The following is a 14921-nucleotide window of genomic DNA, read 5'->3' on the forward strand; positions in this document are numbered from 1 at the left end:
GATGTGTTCGTCACACCTTCCCGGATCTCGACTGGTCCAGGATCGAGGAGGCGCATACCAACCTCGTCCATGGGCTACCAGTTGAAGGTGAGGACCTGGATCCCGGTGTTACTGAAGCTGACATCGCCAATGCTGACCCCAGAATTGAATTTGAGGAGGAGCAAGAGGCTGTCAACGACGCCGCCGATACTGTCAACCCTGATGCCGATCCTACTCTGGAGGAGCCAGTGGTTGTTGTTGACGGCTCTGAGGAGGAAGAGCAAACCAAGTAGACTCTCAGCCTTCCTCCTTGCCCTTCTTGTATTGGGTCACTTTGTGGGTGGTGTGCTTTACGCCTCCATGCCGTCTTTCTTCTTGGGCAGCCAAACTCTCTTTACCGTTCTGTAAATCCGTTCGCCTGTGATCGGCTTTTTGCTTTTCTTTTGGCGGTCATACCGTATGTGGTTGACTGTTTAGCTCTAGGATTGTAATTTTTCATTGATTAATGAAGTGCAATTTTTTGATGGACTTTCATATCGTCTTTTGTTATATGTTATGTTTATCGTGGTTATTGACCGATTTCCATGTTGTTATTGACGGTTTAATGCTTAATTTATTTTATACCGGTAGACCCACGAAGGTCATTGACCGGTTTCACACTATTGATTAATTCAGCAGATCCGCTAAGGTCATTGACTGATTAATCAATAATGCTTAATTTATTTTATACCGGCAGATCCACGAAGGTCATTGACCGGTTTCACACTACTGATTAATTCAGCAGATCAACTAAGGTCATTGACTGATTAATCAATAATGCTTAATTTGTTTTATACCGGCAGATCCACGAAGGTCATTGACCGGTTTCACACTATTGATTAATTCAGCAGATCCACGAAGGTCATTGACTGATTAATCAATAATGCTTAATTTGTTTTATACCGGCAGATCCACGAAGGTCATTGACCGGTTTCACACTATTGATTAATTCAGCAGATCCACGAAGGTCATTGACTGATTAATCAATAATGCTTAATGGGATGGGGCAGCATTGACTGATGTGTGTGGAAGATGCTCATTTTATTAAGATAAAACGGCTTTTCTCGGTTATGCCGGAATTATTGCCTACACTTAAGCTGATAAAAATTTTCGGCACAGGCACCTGATTATTCAATCCTACTGGCAACATTGCCCATCTTTTAACTAAACATAGTATTCCTTAAGGACACTGGCGTTCCAACTATTTTTCAACAGCTTGCCTGCCATGTCTTCGAGCCGATATGACCCTGGTACTATCTCTTCTTTCACCAAGTAAGGTCCTTCCCAATTGGCCGTGAGCTTTCCGTCCACGTGGACTTTTCCCGTTGCTGCCGTCCGCCTGAGGACGAGGTCTCCTTTGGAGATAGGACGGCTTCGTACTCTTTTATTGTAGGATTTGCTTATCCGGTCTTTGTATGCTGCCGACCTCAGCTCTGCAGCTAATCTGACCTCTTGTAAGAGGTCTAAGTCCGCCAGTTGGGCAGTCCTACTTCCACCGGGAGTACCGCCTCTGCCCCGAAAGCTACCCTGAACGGGGTTTCTCCGGTGGCCTCCTATTCGGTGGTCCTGTTGGACCACAGCACTACTGGTACCATGTCGGCCCATGCTCCCTTCAGCTCATCCAACCTTTTCTTAAGGGCATTGAGGATTTGTTTGTTAGCGGCTTCAGCTTGGCCGTTGCTTTGCGGATGGCAGACTGAAGAGTAGGCGAACTTGATGCTGTAAGGGCGCAAAAAGTCGCGTATCGGACCGCAATCGAACTGGACGCCATGATCCATTACTATTCCCATCGGGATGCCGAACCTAGTGATGATGTTTTGCCAGATAAACTTCTTTACCTGATTAGCCATTATTTTTGCCGTTGGCTCTGCCTCTATCCATTTCGTGAAGTAGTCAATACCCACTATTAAGAATTTTCTTCCCCCGGATGCCGGCGTAAAGGGCCCTATAATGTCCATCCCCCACTGCGCGAAAGGGATTGGATTTAATATCGGCTGGAGATCATTGGCCGGCTGGTTGATCACTGGTGCGAACCTTTGACACTTATCGCATTTTTTCACGTAGGTTTGGGCATCCGTCAGCATTGTAGGCCAGTAAAACCCTGCTCGCAGTGCTTTCAGCGCTAACGCTTTACCACCGATATGGTTCCCGCATATTCCTTCATGAATTTCCTCAATTATTTTTGTCGCTTCGTTGGCCGTGACGCACCTTAGTAAAGGTAGTGAGAACCCTTTCTTGTACAACTGCCCTTGAAAGATGCAATACCAGACAGAATCCCTTCTCAGTTTTTGTGCCGTCATCTTATCTTCCGGGAGCTCACCTTTGAGCTTATATGCCAGTATACCCTCATACCATTCTGATTCGGTAGCGATTGTATTAACGGATGTGGGACAACTTCTATACTTCTGTCTACCAAGGTCTCCACCCTGACGTTCCTTTTCTTGTCGCTTAGACTGGAACTCGCCAGTTTTGATAAGGCGTCTGCCGCCATGTTTTCTGCTCTCGGGACCAATTGCACTTCGAAGCTTTGTAGTCCCTTTACCATGTTCTTTACCAGATGTAGGTATTTCTGCATTACCGGTTCTCGGCCTCATACGTTCCCTCAATTTGGCTTGAGATTAATTGTGAGTCCGTTATCATAATGACGTTTCTTGCTCCAGCCGCAATGCTCAGACTTAGTCCGGCCAGGGCTGCTTCGTACTCAGCTTCATTGTTGGAGGCCTTAAACCCGAAGCGGATGGCATGTTCAAAGATTTCCCCTTCCGGAGATGTCATGACCACTCCGGCTCCGGCTCCACTCTGGGCTGCTGATCCATCCACCTCGATTTTCCACCTGCCGGCGGATTCTGCGGGTTCAGAGTAAGTTGTCTCCACTATGAAGTCTGCTAAAGCTTGGGCTTTGATCGCGGTACGCGGCCGGTATTCTATGTCGAACTCCGACAGCTCGATTGCCCACTTCAATAGTCTCCCTGTGGTGTCTAGTTTGTGGAGGGCTTTTTCCAAAGGCTGATTTGTGAGGACTTGGACAGTGTGGGAGTCAAAGTATGGTCTCAGCTTTCTTGCTGCAATCAAGACGGCATAGGCCATTTTTTCCAGCAGTTCATACCTCTGCTCTGCTCCGGCAAGTACGTGACTGACAAAGTATATGGGGCTTTGCTGCCCCTCCCGATTCACCAGTAACACCGCCGCGACCGTCTTCTCGGTTACCGACACATATAGCTGTAGTTTTTCCCCCAACTCTGGCCGGGTTATGGTGGGCAGTCGTTGGAAGTGCTCCTTTACCTTTTCGAAGGCTTGCTTCTGCTCTTCTCCCCATTCAAACTTCTTATTTCCTCGGAGTATTTTGAAGAATGGCAAGGCCTTCTCTGCTGATTTGGAAACGAACCTTGTTAGGGCCGCCATCCTCCCTGTAGCTTTTGAATGTCCCGGATGCTCTTTGGCTCCGGGAGGTCACTGATGGCTTTAATTTTGTCCGGGTTGGCATCTATCCCCTTTCGCTCACCATGAAGCCGAGGAACTTGCCGGATCGTACTCCAAACACGCACTTCTTCGGGTTTAACTTCATTTGGTGTTGCCGGAGTGTTTCGAATGTTTCTTCTAGGTCAACTATATGGTCCTCTTCAGTTAAGCTCTTAACTATACTGTCGTCCACATATACTTCTACATTTCTGCCTTTTTGGTGTTCGAAGATCTTGTCTACCAGCTTTTGATAGGTAGCACCGGCATTTTTGAGTCCAAACGGCATTGCTTTGTAGGCGTAAACTCCCGCGTCTGTGATGAAGGCCGCTTTATTCCTGTCGGACTCGAGCAAGCTTATCTGGTGGTACCCTGAGAAAGCATCCATGAAACTCAACAATGCATGGCCGCTAGTTGAGTCTACTAGCTGGTCAATTCTTGGCAATGGGTAGCAGTCCTTTGGGCAGGCTTTGTTGAGGTCGGTAAAGTCTACACACATGCGCCATGTCCCATTGGATTTTTTCACCATTACTACATTTGCCAACCACTCCGGGTAGTCGCAGGGTTCAATAAAGTCTGCCGCCAGCAGCTTGTCTACTTCCACCTTAATAGCCGCGTTCTTTTCTGCTGAGAAGTTTCGCTTCTTTTGCTTTACCGGCCTTACGTCCTCGTTAACGTTCAGGCGATGTACCATGAAATCCGGATCAATGCCCGGCATTTCGTCTGCCGAGAAGGCGAAAATGTCGGCATGCCCTCTTAACAGGGAAATTAAGTTGACCTTCACTTCTTCACCCAAATCAGATCCGATTTTCACTGTTCTGTCAGGTCTGTCTTCTTCCAAACTTATTTCTTCCGTTTCTCCCGCAGGGCTAGGCCTCGGCTGATCTGCCGGCCTTCCCTCGAAATTCTCCATGGACAGGTCCTTCCTGACCTTATTTTCCAGCCTTCTCCGTTTTCTTTCCGACGGCGGCGTGTCGGCGGTCTTTTATGAGCAGAGTGTTTTAGTGCGGTAAGGTAGCATGCCCTTGCCGACTCTTGATTGCCTCTGATTTCTTCTGGGTTACCGTCATTAGAGGTGTAGATCATGGTAAGGTGATATGTTGAGACCACAGCCTGGGCGTCATGAATTAGGGCCTCCCAATGATGGCATTATACGCCGCCGGGACGTCTACAACCAGAAATTCCACCATGAGGTCCTTCGACCGGGACCCTTCTCCTATTTTGACCGCCAGCTTTACCGTCCCTTCTGGGACCACAGATGCTCCTGTGAAGCCGATAACCGGGTAAGAGACTGGTTTCAGACATGTTTCGTCAAATCCCATCTTTTCAAATGTCTCTTTGTAGAGGATGTTGGCGGAGCTTCCTCCGTCCACTAGAACACGGTGAACCATCGCATTGGAAATTTGCAGAGATACTACCAAAGGGTCGTCGTGAGGATAGACGATTCCCTTAGCGTCCTCTGAGGTAAAAGCTACAGACGGCATAGATGGGGGTGCCGCCATTTTCGGCGTGTTATAGTTCACCTGATGACGGACTTCTTTGAGGCTGGCTTTCACCCTGTGAATACTACCGCCTCTAGTTGGTCCTCCGCTGATGATGTGGATCTCAGTGATCCTGTCCTTTACCGGCCTTCTATTGCCATTGTCGTCCTCCCTTGGAGGAGTCTTGCGATCGTTCCTTGATAGGTACTGAGTAAAGTAGCCTCGCCTAACGAGGTCTTCAATCCCGTCTTTAAGGTCCTTACAATCGTCTGTTTTGTGGTCGTAATCATCATGAAATTCGCACCACTTGGACTTATCCCTACCCTTGTAGTACATTTTTCGCGGCCTTTGCCACTTATCGTCCTTACTATGAAGTTAAAAAATTCGGGCCCGGGATATTGTTAGAGGAGTATAATTGTGTATTTGTCTGGCCTCCCTTCGAACCCCTTTTTCACAGAGTTGCTTTCCTCTTTTCTGCCAGTTGACTCCGATTTTTTATCCTTCCGGTATTTGTCATCCCGGCGATCCTTATCTTTGTCTTTCTCTTTGTCTTTTTCTATGGCCACTGGCCTTTTTGCGTTAGCTGCCTTGTCAAACTCTTCCCCCCTAATGAAGTCATTAGCCTTTCCCAGGACTTCTGTTAGGCATGTCATCTTTTTTCGGCCGAGATAACTGCGAAATGGGTGCCTTCTTTCAACCCCGTCATTAGGGCCAGTACTGCTGCTTCCTGCTGCAGTGTTGGGATGGTGACGGCTTCGGCATTGAAACGCCGACATAATCCCTCAAGCTTTCAGTCTCCCCTTGTTTAATAGACATTAACTCGCCGGTTGTTCGTTCGCGACGCTTATTGCTGACAAAGTGTGTCACGAACATGGATGTCAGTTGCCGGAAATCGAACACAGTTGCCGGCGGAATGCTTTTAAACCAGGTCTGCCCCAACCCGGTTAAGGTGGATGGGAACACCTTACACCATGCTGAGTCAGTATCAGTGTACAACATCATATGGCCCTCATAAGCCGAGAGGTGATCCTCTGGGTCCGTCTTACCGTCATACTTACATGTCGGCATTTTCAGTTTTTCCATGGGCTCCTGTAGAATTGCAGTGGAAAAGGGGGAATTCCGCAATGACACCTGCGCTCTACGCCGGTATTCACTTCGGCTTCTCGGCTGGGAGGAATGCTGCTGAACCTCAGTATCCTGCGCCTCCTCCTCTTCTTCCTCCTCATTCCCCACCTGCTCTGTGGGGGTCTTCGAATGCGCCACCTGATCCTGGTCATGCCGATCTCGCTCACCTTGGCGGCCCGTCCATGGAGTACGAAGTTTTCTCACCGGACTGTGGGCTCTGCTCAAGGGTCGCTTTGGCCGGGGACCGGTCGGTGGAGTTCCGCTTGCCATTGCCTGAAACACTTCCGCTGCGCTTCTGAGTTGCTCTGGGGTGAACATATTCTGCAAGGTGTGGAAGATATCTTCCTGGGGAGTTTCAGGAGTTTTCCTAGTGTTCACAGGCGGTCGAGTTGCCTAGCGGCCGGCAGCGGAGTTGAATACCCCGGGGGTGCTTGGTCAATGGGGACATTGTTCTCATCGGTTTCCGGCATCCCTAATGGCTGCTTAGGATCCATAAGGGTTGTTTGGATGCAAGGGACGGCTTAGACTACAAGGTATTGTTCTCCCCTCCTTCTAGCGCCAATTGTTCCGATATGGGACAAATCACAGGGTTCTGAACCGGTAAGTCCTTGTATTCAAGCCGGGTTGGATTCCTGCAAAATAGAATAAGTGAACTAGCCTCGGGGGTTGATCCGAGGAACGCCCCTCCGATGCCTAAGTCAGTATTAGGTTTAAAGCCGGTAGCTCTTAAGTATAATGTATTGGGATTCGTGTACGTACCTTATGACTCAGATCAACGGAGTATTTATAGGGACTTGATTAAGCCCATCTCATTGTTGGGCCCGGTAATTACGGGAGAGATTCCGAAGAATATTCCTTTAGGATATATTCTTATCTTTTACTGAAAATATATCTTTTTAGGCCCGTAGGCGCTGTAGATATAAAATGGATCTTAGCCCAGACTCGTAAGCCCAAAAGCTATTAGACCGGTATCAATTGAACCGGTATGGAACTTAGTCAACCCCATACAAAAAGCATATCAAATATTACAAAATGTTGAAAATACATTTTTACGGCACCTGTGCATCACACATGCTTAATCTTATAAATGTTGCTTAAATCTCACATGCTCAGCCTAGGATGGATGCAATCTAAGTTAACTCGTAAAATCTTATAGAGGTAATACTCAAGACCTAATATCAAATCCCATTTTATTACTCAGCTTAGTCGCTCTTTTTTATTTATTTAAACATATGCTCAGCCTACTTGCAGCATTTGATATTGATATTGATATTGATATTGATATTGATATTGAATATATGTAGCAACGAACCATCACCCCCTTTAGAAAACAATACTTTATTTTCTTTCTTTCTTCACTCATTTTAATCTCCGCCTACAGTCTATCAGAAAGCCAAGCTCTTTTTCAATTCTCATTCAAGCATCTCCCACCTGTTCAAGCTCATCGAGATCTACTCAGGCAAGCTCCCTAATTTTCCTCAATAACTGTTCTACTATCGTAACTAATCAATTACAGAATTTGGTATGTCATTAATTACACCTAATGTGTAGATCTGAGTTTCAAACATCTGCACATCGAAATGCATTAGTAGTTTTTGCATTCGACGCATCCTTTTGTGTATTCCATAGACTTCGTTTGAGGGTTAATGCGACTATGCGAGATTGATTATTGGGGTCAGTTTTGTTTAATTATTGATTTGTGTTGCGCGGAAATTTCATATATTTTTTTCGACTCTCTAAATTTTAAAGTGCAAGAATTATTACTTTATAGGTTGTATTGGGAATCTTTTTGGGGGTAAAGATATGATTACTGTAATATTGAGAATTTCTGTTGAATTTTTTAGCTATTTGCTGTGGATTTGTACTTTGCAGATCTGTATGATACTGATTGTGAAATTATAGTGTAGATTGGATGTTGTGCAACTGTTGGAGTTAGGTTATATTCAAGATCAAGTTGTTTTGTTGGCTTTATATTGCAATGGCTTCTTCTGAGAAGAGGGCGCTGCAAATGAACTGGGTTTTCTTGAGCTTGTTCGTGTTTCTATGTGTTTGTGATGGGTTTTATTTGCCTGGGACTTACATGCACACATACTCCAATGGCGATGAAATATATGCGAAAGTGAATTCACTGACCTCCATTGAGACTGAGCTTCCCTTTAGCTATTACAGCCTTCCGTATTGCCGGCCACATGATGGAGTCAAGAAAAGTGCTGAGAATCTCGGGGAGCTTCTCATGGGAGATCAGATTGACAATTCTCCGTACCGTTTTCAGATGAATGTTAATGAGACGGTTTTCTTGTGCATCACTAGTCCTCTTACTGAGCAGGAGGTGAAACTATTGAAACAGAGAACTCGTGATCTATACCAGGTGAACATGATGTTGGATAATCTCCCTGCAATGAGATATGCAAACCAAAATGGTGTGAAGATTCAATGGACTGGGTTTCCTATTGGTTACTCTCCAGCTAACAGCAATGATGATTACATTATAAATCATCTGAAGTTCAGGGTTTTGATTCATGAGTATGAAGGGAATAATGTGGAAATCATTGGTACAGGGGAGGAAGGTATGGGTGTAATCTCAGAAGCTGACAAGAAAAAAACATCTGGTTATGAGATTGTTGGTTTTGAGGTTGTTCCCTGCAGTGTAAAGCATGATCCTGAACTGATGTCAAAGGTTCACATGCATGAAAACATTAGTTCGATCGACTGCCCCATGGATCTTGAAAAGTCTCAGATCATACGAGAGCAAGAGAAAGTTGCATTTACTTATGAGGTTGAGTTTGTGAAAAGTACTACTAGATGGCCATCTAGATGGGATGCTTACTTGAAAATGGAAGGTGCAAGGGTGCATTGGTTCTCGATATTGAATTCCCTCATGGTGATCTTCTTCTTGGCTGGCATTGTGTTTGTAATATTTTTGAGAACGGTAAGACGAGATCTAACCAGGTATGAGGAACTAGACAAAGAAGCTCAAGCGCAAATGAATGAGGAGCTATCAGGATGGAAGCTTGTTGTGGGTGATGTGTTTAGAGAACCTGACCACCCTAAGTTATTGTGTGTCATGGTTGGAGATGGTGTCCAGATTACAGGAATGGCTGCTGTGACTATTGTTTTTGCAGCTCTTGGTTTCATGTCTCCAGCGTCTAGGGGAATGCTATTAACAGGGATGATAATTCTCTACCTTCTGCTAGGAACTGTTGCTGGCTATGCTGGTGTATATCTATGGAAAACTATCAAAGGAACATCAGATGGTTGGAGGTCAGTTGCCTGGTGGAACGCTTGTTTTTTCCCTGGGATTGTCTTCGTCATCCTTACTATATTAAATTTCCTTCTTTGGGGAAGCAAGAGTACTGGTGCTATTCCCATCTCTTTGTATTTTATTCTCCTCTCTCTCTGGTTCTGCATTTCAGTGCCCCTCACTATGTTTGGAGGTTTTCTTGGAACCCGAGCTGAGCCTATTCAGTTTCCTGTGCGAACTAATCAGATTCCAAGGGAAATTCCTGCTCGAAAATATCCTTCATGGTTGCTTGTTCTTGGTGCTGGTACCCTTCCATTTGGGACCCTGTTTATCGAGCTTTTCTTCATCTTGTCCAGCATTTGGCTCGGAAGGTTCTATTATGTGTTTGGTTTCTTGTTCGTTGTTCTCACGTTGCTGGTGATTGTTTGTGCTGAAGTTTCTGTTGTCCTGACTTACATGCATCTTTGTGTTGAAGATTGGCGATGGTGGTGGAAAGCATTTTTTGCTTCGGGCTCTGTTGCTCTTTATGTCTTCCTTTACTCCATTAATTACTTGATTTTTGACCTCCAAAGTCTCAGTGGACCTATTTCAGCCATTCTCTATCTGGGCTACTCCTTGGTTATGGCAGTTGCAATTATGTTGTCTACCGGCACCATTGGATTCCTCATGTCATTCTACTTTGTCCATTATCTGTTCTCATCAGTAAAGATTGATTGAAGTTTATATTTGATGATTGCTATTCTATACGGAATTATCTGCAAGACTCAAGAGGAGATTTTGTTGTCCAGTTTGCTCACATCTGTCAAATATACTCCGCTGGATGGGCAGAACATGGTTACACTAGTTGGAGGATCATTTAGTAGCTTTGGAAGACACAAAGTATGGTCGCCCGCTCTCTTTCAATTTAGCCTGTATTTTTCCCTTCCCTTTTCCCTCTTTCACTTAATATGATCATGCACAAGAATTTTTCAATTTTGAGATGCATTCTCACTAGATGTCCTCGTTTATATGCCAGTTTCTACAGGCAGAGGTGTATTCGATTGGACGTATTTTGAATTTGATTGATTACATACATGTTTAGACCAAATGTCTGTTTCTATCACATGCTTTCTCTTCCATGCATTATTATCTTGTTGATTGAACAATTATCCCTTTATTGATCTGACTTGATAAACAGCAAGTGTGATCATAATTCTGCTATTGTTGTTGGCGTTTCTCACTCCCTCTCCTTTGCTCACATTCTAATGAAGAAAGGAAGTGATTTTTTACTCTTATCAACCTATTGCAATGTGTAGTGGAAAGTCAATATTTTACACCCTTGTCACCATTTGGTTTGACGGGAAGACACAAATGTAGATTGTTTCTTCTGTTTTATTCTTTGTGTGAAAAGTTAAAAAAGAAAATAAATAATGAAATGGACGAAGAAAAGGTAAGAAAGGGGGGGAAATGTGGCATTTCTTTTTCTTAAAAAAAATTGTTACCATCTAAACAAAATTAAAGAACATTCCAAAGTAAGTCTACACGTCACGTGTCACTGTTCCAATGAGAAACATGAACGTATAAAATTTGACCACGTGACCTCAAGTTAATATGGTAAAGTTCTAACCAATGAACTATGCAACATTAGATGCTACTCTTTTCGTATAAATTTTTTAATAACTCGAGACATCGCCCGGGCCCAATAATTAGTTTTGAAATTGTTTTCCGTTCCACCAAACAATCTCGTAGTTTCAAGCTTTAAATAGCGTAAACCGAAAATAGACTCGTGCAAAGTTGCCAACTGAGCATGAAATTCCTCGCTGCAGTCTCCTTTCATGAACTTATTCATGGGCCTTAAGGCCTAAGAAGCAGTACAAGAAGTCGTGAATCGTAATAGTGCAGCAAAGTTAAGCAGACGTGTGGATGAAATTCAACTAGGGACTTCCGCCGGCCACCATGCTCACTGCTCTAAGGTTTTTTCAGTAATTAATATAGAAGAAGAAATTTAAGCATTAAATAACTAAACTTGCGCTAGCGTATTACTTCAGTGTCACTGAATTGGTTTTGAATTCTTGGCCCTTAGGCCAATCAGTTCTTTCGTTGCAAAATACAACATATTGCATGTTCCTCCTTCCTAATTCTATCATCAACTCTAAATCGTAGTACTTCTGTTTCATAATACATACACCATTTTCCTCTTATCGTAAAATGGAAGTACTCCCTCCTCTTATCGTAAAATGGAAGTACTCCCTCCGTTCCACGATATAGTGCCTACTTCATTTTTGGTGGGTCAAACTTTAAAATTTTTGACCGAATGTTCTCATTTGTATGTATAAAAAAACGTATTCATGTGAGATATTGTTGGATTCGTCTCAATGTGTAGTTTCATAATATCAACTTTTGATATTTTTTGTTAATACAAAATTGAAGATATTAAAGGTCAAAGTTACGTCTTGGAGACCGTATAAAAAAGAAACAAACACTATATTATGGGACGAAAGGAGTAGTAGACTAGTAGTTAGCTGATTGTAGTTGGGTTGTAACCTTTCAAACGATGCTGTGCAAATGTCTTTTTGCATTGACTAACAGAAAAAAAAAAAAAAAATTAAAACGTCGACATCTACACGTTCTATTTGCTCTGAGGTTTGTTCAACTTGACTATTATATTCTTTATGGTGCTACCAATTTTTGGGATGTTGCAAACTGTTGGTTCATCTTTGGGAATCATGAATTAACTCTTTTGCCTGAGAAACTTGGTGCTATTATTGATGGGCACCGTAGTCAATTGTCTTGTATCCCTAGTTTGGAAGATTATTTTCAGGGATTTTAAGAGTTTTTAGGATTTGAAAGACAACTAGTTTTTAGGCCCGGGCTTGGTGGGCTATGCTCGGGTAAGAAAAAAATTCCTTTATTAGTATCATACTTTATGATAATAACATTAAATACAACTTAGCCTAGTGGTTAAAACTTTAGTATATGTACTTGAGGTCTTGAGATCAAACCCTATAGTATGCAATTTTTTAATTTTTTTATTGTACATGAATTACATGAACTAAAACTCTCTAGGGAGAGCGCCACGTGGCACAGTTTTTTGTTTTTGCACGCCTTTTAATATATTTGTATAGATGATTTATCAAAAATTGTGTATGGTAGGCGAGTGAATTTGACTAGATTGGTTGCACTGTATGCCTTCCCATGGAAAAAGTTAAGCAAACATATCATATGTGGGCATTAGGATTTTGTCTGCTTGGTCAATTCTTATTTGTGAATGGAGATAATGGTGTGGGATTTGCATCCCTTATTACTATTTCTTGAGGTGGAGCAAACTCCTATTTACTTTGTGTAGCGGAGATGATTTATAGTTTGGACATCGTGGAGCAAGATCCAAAGGGGTAAATTTTTGAAATCCCTCTGCTATTGCAGGTAAAATTTTCACTAGTCATGAACCAAAGAAATTATTTTCTTTGTTTTTCATACATCTATGATTCGGTGTTCTTGAGGCTCCACGTGTTAGATTATGTAGTATGTACATCACGACTTACTATTTCTCGCTGTGAGCATTAAGGCAGTATGGTCATCGACAACTGATTTCTGCAGGTGACACTATTGCACCTAAATATACAATTTAACTTAGAGTAGGATTAGAAAGTGGGAGAAGTAGTGGACGGATCGTCTTTGTGGTATACAGAATATAGGCTAGAGTGAGAGAAATTGTCAAAAGAGCTACATCGTGTGGATGACTAGTAATGATCCTGAGGCGGGGAAGGAGATGTGGGGAGAAAGAATCCCCTAAGGTGTATAATATATGAAAGTAGAATCTATGCACTGCTAAAGCTGCTCATGAGTTCTGTAAGAGACAGGTAAAGAGACGAGGTTGGGCCTATCTGTGTGGAAGGATGACCATCGAAAGGACGGTCAGGAACATGTTGTTAAAACTTCCTTTGTGAGAAACCATCTAGGTCCAAAAGTACTGCCAGTACGTGAGAGGTTGGGGCCACGTGTAATTGTCCATAATTTTATGAATTTTATAAATATATTCATAGTGTATTTATAAATGTTTTAGTATTTAAATAATTACTTTCTTGAGTATTATCTATTTTAAAGTTAATGATTATTTAATATTTATAATAGTTAAAGTATTTAAATTATTTTAAAGGTGAAGTTTGAGTGTCAACAATGATTTTAAATAAGTTGAGTAGTAGTAGTAAAAATGAATTTAATATTGGGTTAGAGAAGCTCAAACTTTTGTACATTTTCATATGATCATCTTTCATTAAAGTAACCCAACAAGTCAATTTTTCTATTGGACCCTAACATAAACTTATAAATACCCTCTTAAGTCACAAATTTTGCCAAATTAAACAAAGCCCTAAATTTTCGCTCCTCTCTCACCTCTCTCACGACACTCTCTCTCCTCTCCTTCACCCATTTTCTTCCTCTATCTTCTTCGTCCTTCGGCTGTCGCTGCAGCCCCACCCGATCGCCTCCAGCAGCAGCCCAGCACCACCCTCCTCCCTCTCAACCGCCCGTCCCTCACTCTCCCTCCTCTTCGGTTTATTTTCTCTTCTTCCTCTATATTATTTTAATGATAAGTTTTAATATTTTAAGTATTGTTTTGGTGGTTTAATAAATAAAGTTTATATCTTTAGCTATTTTGATATTCAGAATATATAATTACTTTATTGAGTAAATAAATTTCAGATTTGATATACTTCCTCCGTTTTTTTTTTAGATGTTACACTTTCTATTTTAAGAAATTTCAAATTAGATGTTACACTTTTATTTTGGGTAATAACTTCTCTCTATCTCTCTCCTATCACATGTTCACATGAGACCCTTTTGTTTTCTTTCTCTCTCCTCTCCAAAAATCACCTAGGAGTCCGTAATTTGAAAAGTGTAACATCTAAAAAAAACGGAGGAAGTATATGTTAAATTAGGGATTCGAGCATGAAAGCCTGGATTTTTGGTGTTTTTAAGAGCCAGAACTATAAGACTATGTTATAGTTTATGAAAATTGCATATTTTAATCTTTATAACTATGTTAAAGTAAGTTCTAAAAGAGTTTTAAAGATATTATACCTTGCTGAATTTTCTTATTAATATACTTATGGTGGATTTTAAATGTTAAAGCAATTATTCTTAAGGGTTTTAATTGATTAGTATGGTAGTACTATTAAGGGACATTAAAGATTGAAGTTTTAATATTTAATGGAGTTTTAAAACAGCTTTTAAGAGAGTTTAAAGTATTTTAAAGTTGTAATTTTATTAGAGTATTAATACTTGGATATTTTGGTATTTGGTAGGCGGAGACTTTACTTTAAGTGATTGATAAGGTTGAGAAAGTATCCTCTCATATTGTATACACAAGGTACGTACATACCTATGTGTTATTAGACTAGTATCATATCGTAAGGCTAGGATTTTGTTTTGATCGGAAAGTAGAGCTCATTCATTCATACTAGTTAAATCAGCTCAAACAAAAGTAGAGGCAACCTGAGGGACCTCTTCAATCCACACTCTCATTTCACTAAACTCCCTGCTAAGGTGAGCTAGTCTATGAGCTACTCTATTACCTTCTCTACAAACATGTTTAAAATTAAAAACTACTACAACAACTACCA

At 42.0% G+C, this 14921-nt stretch overlaps 3 protein-coding genes across 5 annotated transcripts; 1 reads left to right on the forward strand and 2 right to left on the reverse strand.

Annotated features, from left to right (window-relative positions):
- Nucleotides 1-1182: 1182 nt before the first annotated feature.
- Nucleotides 1183-3420, reverse strand: LOC130590168 (uncharacterized). Its single transcript, XM_057392186.1, has 3 exons — nucleotides 2694-3420; nucleotides 1857-2629; nucleotides 1183-1584 (listed from the first exon to the last, which is right to left on the reverse strand). The coding sequence occupies exons 1-3, from the start codon at nucleotides 3418-3420 to the stop codon at nucleotides 1183-1185; spliced, it is 1902 nt and encodes a 633-aa protein (XP_057248169.1).
- Nucleotides 3421-4601: 1181 nt separating this feature from the next.
- LOC130590169 (uncharacterized) lies at nucleotides 4602-5291 on the reverse strand. The gene has a single exon (XM_057392187.1). The coding sequence runs from the start codon at nucleotides 5289-5291 to the stop codon at nucleotides 4602-4604; it is 690 nt and encodes a 229-aa protein (XP_057248170.1).
- Nucleotides 5292-7316: 2025 nt separating this feature from the next.
- LOC104903195 (transmembrane 9 superfamily member 12) lies at nucleotides 7317-10408 on the forward strand. 3 transcript variants are annotated; one of them, XM_048636009.2, is made up of 2 exons: nucleotides 7317-7539; nucleotides 7953-10408. In XM_048636009.2, exon 2 carries the CDS (start codon nucleotides 8059-8061, stop codon nucleotides 10036-10038), a length of 1980 nt encoding a protein of 659 aa, XP_048491966.1. In that variant the 5' UTR covers nucleotides 7317-7539; nucleotides 7953-8058; the 3' UTR covers nucleotides 10039-10408. The 3 variants fall into 3 exon arrangements, with proteins under 3 accessions (XP_048491966.1, XP_048491965.1, XP_010689494.1); XM_048636008.2 differs by having other exon boundaries at nucleotides 7983-10408; XM_010691192.4 differs by having other exon boundaries at nucleotides 7319-7539; nucleotides 7988-10408.
- Nucleotides 10409-14921: the final 4513 nt, after the last annotated feature.

Source organism: Beta vulgaris, chromosome 9 (assembly GCF_026745355.1).
Source record: "Beta vulgaris subsp. vulgaris cultivar EL10 chromosome 9, EL10.2, whole genome shotgun sequence".
Lineage (NCBI taxonomy): Eukaryota > Viridiplantae > Streptophyta > Magnoliopsida > Caryophyllales > Amaranthaceae > Beta > Beta vulgaris.

What these genes read in the sequence shown, in the direction of transcription:
- LOC130590168 (XM_057392186.1), bottom strand. Translation starts at nt 3,420, where the DNA reads ATGGCGGCCCTAACAAGGTTCGTTTCCAAATCAGCAGAGAAGGCCTTG. An exon ending in AGCAGCCCTGGCCGGACTAA is followed by an intron (nt 2,630 to 2,693) that starts GTCTGAGCATTG and finishes ATTAATCTCAAG; the next exon opens with CCAAATTGAGGGAACGTATG. An exon ending in CAAAAATAATGGCTAATCAG is followed by an intron (nt 1,585 to 1,856) that starts GTAAAGAAGTTT and finishes GTGGTCCAACAG; the next exon opens with GACCACCGAATAGGAGGCCA.
- LOC130590169 (XM_057392187.1), bottom strand. Translation starts at nt 5,291, where the DNA reads ATGTACTACAAGGGTAGGGATAAGTCCAAGTGGTGCGAATTTCATGAT.
- LOC104903195 (XM_048636009.2), top strand. Translation starts at nt 8,059, where the DNA reads ATGGCTTCTTCTGAGAAGAGGGCGCTGCAAATGAACTGGGTTTTCTTG.